This window comes from Hipposideros armiger, unplaced genomic scaffold (genome assembly GCF_001890085.2).
Source record: "Hipposideros armiger isolate ML-2016 unplaced genomic scaffold, ASM189008v1 scaffold_8, whole genome shotgun sequence".
NCBI lineage: Eukaryota > Metazoa > Chordata > Mammalia > Chiroptera > Hipposideridae > Hipposideros > Hipposideros armiger.
The window spans coordinates 4,701,578-4,703,762 of NW_017731358.1; the positions used below are offsets into that span (position 1 = coordinate 4,701,578).

Here is a 2,185-nt window from a genome sequence, read left to right on the forward strand (position 1 = left end):
AGACAGAATTACTTGGTATGATTTGCTTCCTAACGTTGGTTCTAAACAATGTGATTTTAGAGATCATGAGATGATTTAGGATCGTTATCTTGGCATGAGTCCTTCAGGTATCTCACTGAGTTGGACCTTTCTGTACACCCTGAAGGGTAAGATTGCAGAGGCCACACCTCCCAGACATTGGCTTTTCTCTTTCTTCTTTCCTCTGAATTAATTCCCCTTTTCTCTGTCTGGTAACTATCGAATCGGAGAACTAAACATTACTTTCTCCTTCTTGTAGCTGGTGGACAAATCCAGTAGCATTTTTTCCTTGCTTTCTTTTTTTCCCCCTTTGGATGGGGCTAAAATTTGGAATCTGTCTTCTTGTATTTATATGTATAATTTCTGATGATAATGATTGGTGTCTGTGATGTTCCAAAATATCAAATATGCCTAAGAACTAAATACTATTGTTTGATAAATAGCTAGGGAAATAGAAGTAGGTGACATGGCACAAGCATAAACATTTTTGCCCCTTTGGGGTATTTTAAGTAACTATCTTTGTGTCTTCAACCTTCTCCATTGCCTTGTAATCTCTCCCTTACCCACTTCAGTTCTTACTCGCTGTTGTCTGTACCCTTCTTTTGTTAATTTCATCCCCATTTGCTATTTCACACACACCTTTCCGTCTCCTCCTGGCCACATTCCCACCTTGGCTGGTCCTTTCTCTGAAGTTGATGTGTGGTTGGTGGGCTATTCTCTCCCAAATTATGTCCATAGACTTGTTTGGCTCACGGTACACCAATTGCCCAAGTGTCCTTTTGGCTGAGAAAACAGAACACACTAAGGAGACTGGTTGTTAAAGAGTTCCCTTAGAAATGCTGAGCCAAGTGTTTGGAAGGAGAACCTAGAGCTTCATCCTCAGCGCCCATATCCCCTTCTGTCACTCTTCTTCCAAGAAAAATATTTCCTCTGAGAGGCACACAATCACTAAAGAAAAGTAAGAGGCAGATCAGCTTTGAAAGCAAAATCCATCCCTTCAGCCCCCAGCAAGTTGGGTGACCTCTAATGCGCACGGCCTCTCTGTTGGCACAGGTGACAAGACCACCTTCCAGCTGCAGGTCCGACAGGTGGAGGATTATCCCGTAGACTTGTACTACCTGATGGACCTCTCCCTGTCCATGAAGGATGACTTGGACAACATCCGGAACCTGGGCACCAAGCTCGCCGAGGAGATGAGGAAGCTCACCAGCAATTTCCGGTTGGGGTTCGGGTCTTTTGTAGACAAGGACATCTCTCCTTTTTCCTACACAGCGCCGAGGTACCAGACGAATCCATGCATAGGGTAAGTGCCCAGCTGTCCTTCTGTTGGGTATTTAAGGATGGGGGAATGGAGTAGCTGGAGAACTTAGTCCAAAGAAAGGCCTGGGCGGGGGGCATATTTAGGAGGGGGAGCGAGGCTTAGGTGTTTAATTTGATTAATGATGACCCAGTTCTGCCCCCCCCCCCGCCCCCATGCATGAACTATCTCAGGTTGGGACTGTTTGTTGCATTAATAGATTTTAGAGAATATTCTCAGGAAGTTTTGGACCCAGGTGACCAGGGAGGGAGCAGGCAGAACAACTTAAACTTTTCCCTTGTTTGGAGTGACTAAGATGTTTGGGATAAATGAATTCAAAGTATGTCCCTGTTGTTCGTATAAATAACTACAACTTAACCTTGACAAAACAAAATGAAAACACTGTGTTTTAAAGGTATGATTTTTTCCCCCCCAACATAAGTCAAGTACTTGAATTAGAAAATTTTTGACAAATTATTAGAGAATAGGAGTTTCTAACTGCTGCAACAAACAAATCCAAAAATATGTAATGTTTCAAACCCAGTGGAAGTTTATTTCCTGCTCACCTGAGTGCACATGGGTTTCTGATCAGTGGGCACCTTTCCTCCAAGCAGGGACTCAGGGACCCAGGCTCCATCCAGTCTGTGCTCCACCATCTTCCACATGTGGCTTCTCAGGTCATCATGCCTAAAGGATTGATTGCTCATAGCGGGATCTTATGGGCCAGGACTGAGTGGCCTTTGCCTCATCTCCTGCATTGTAGTCTAAGGAACTGGGTTCTGGCAAGGAGGCTGGAAACTGGGTTAGCTGTGCCCCCGAAGAAGAGGAAACGGGATTAGTGAACGAGTTACTCCCATGACATATGTGAAT

General features: G+C 44.5%; 1 protein-coding gene across 2 annotated transcripts in view; it reads left to right on the forward strand.

The window, feature by feature from the left end:
- ITGB5 (integrin subunit beta 5) overlaps positions 1–2,185 on the forward strand; it is a 154,970-nt gene that overhangs the window by 52,411 nt on the left and 100,374 nt on the right. For both annotated transcript variants that reach the window (XM_019652235.1, XM_019652246.1), the window contains one exon: positions 1,072–1,321. In XM_019652235.1, the coding sequence (XP_019507780.1) occupies positions 1,072–1,321 (250 nt within the window). The remainder of the gene's footprint in view (positions 1–1,071; positions 1,322–2,185) is intronic.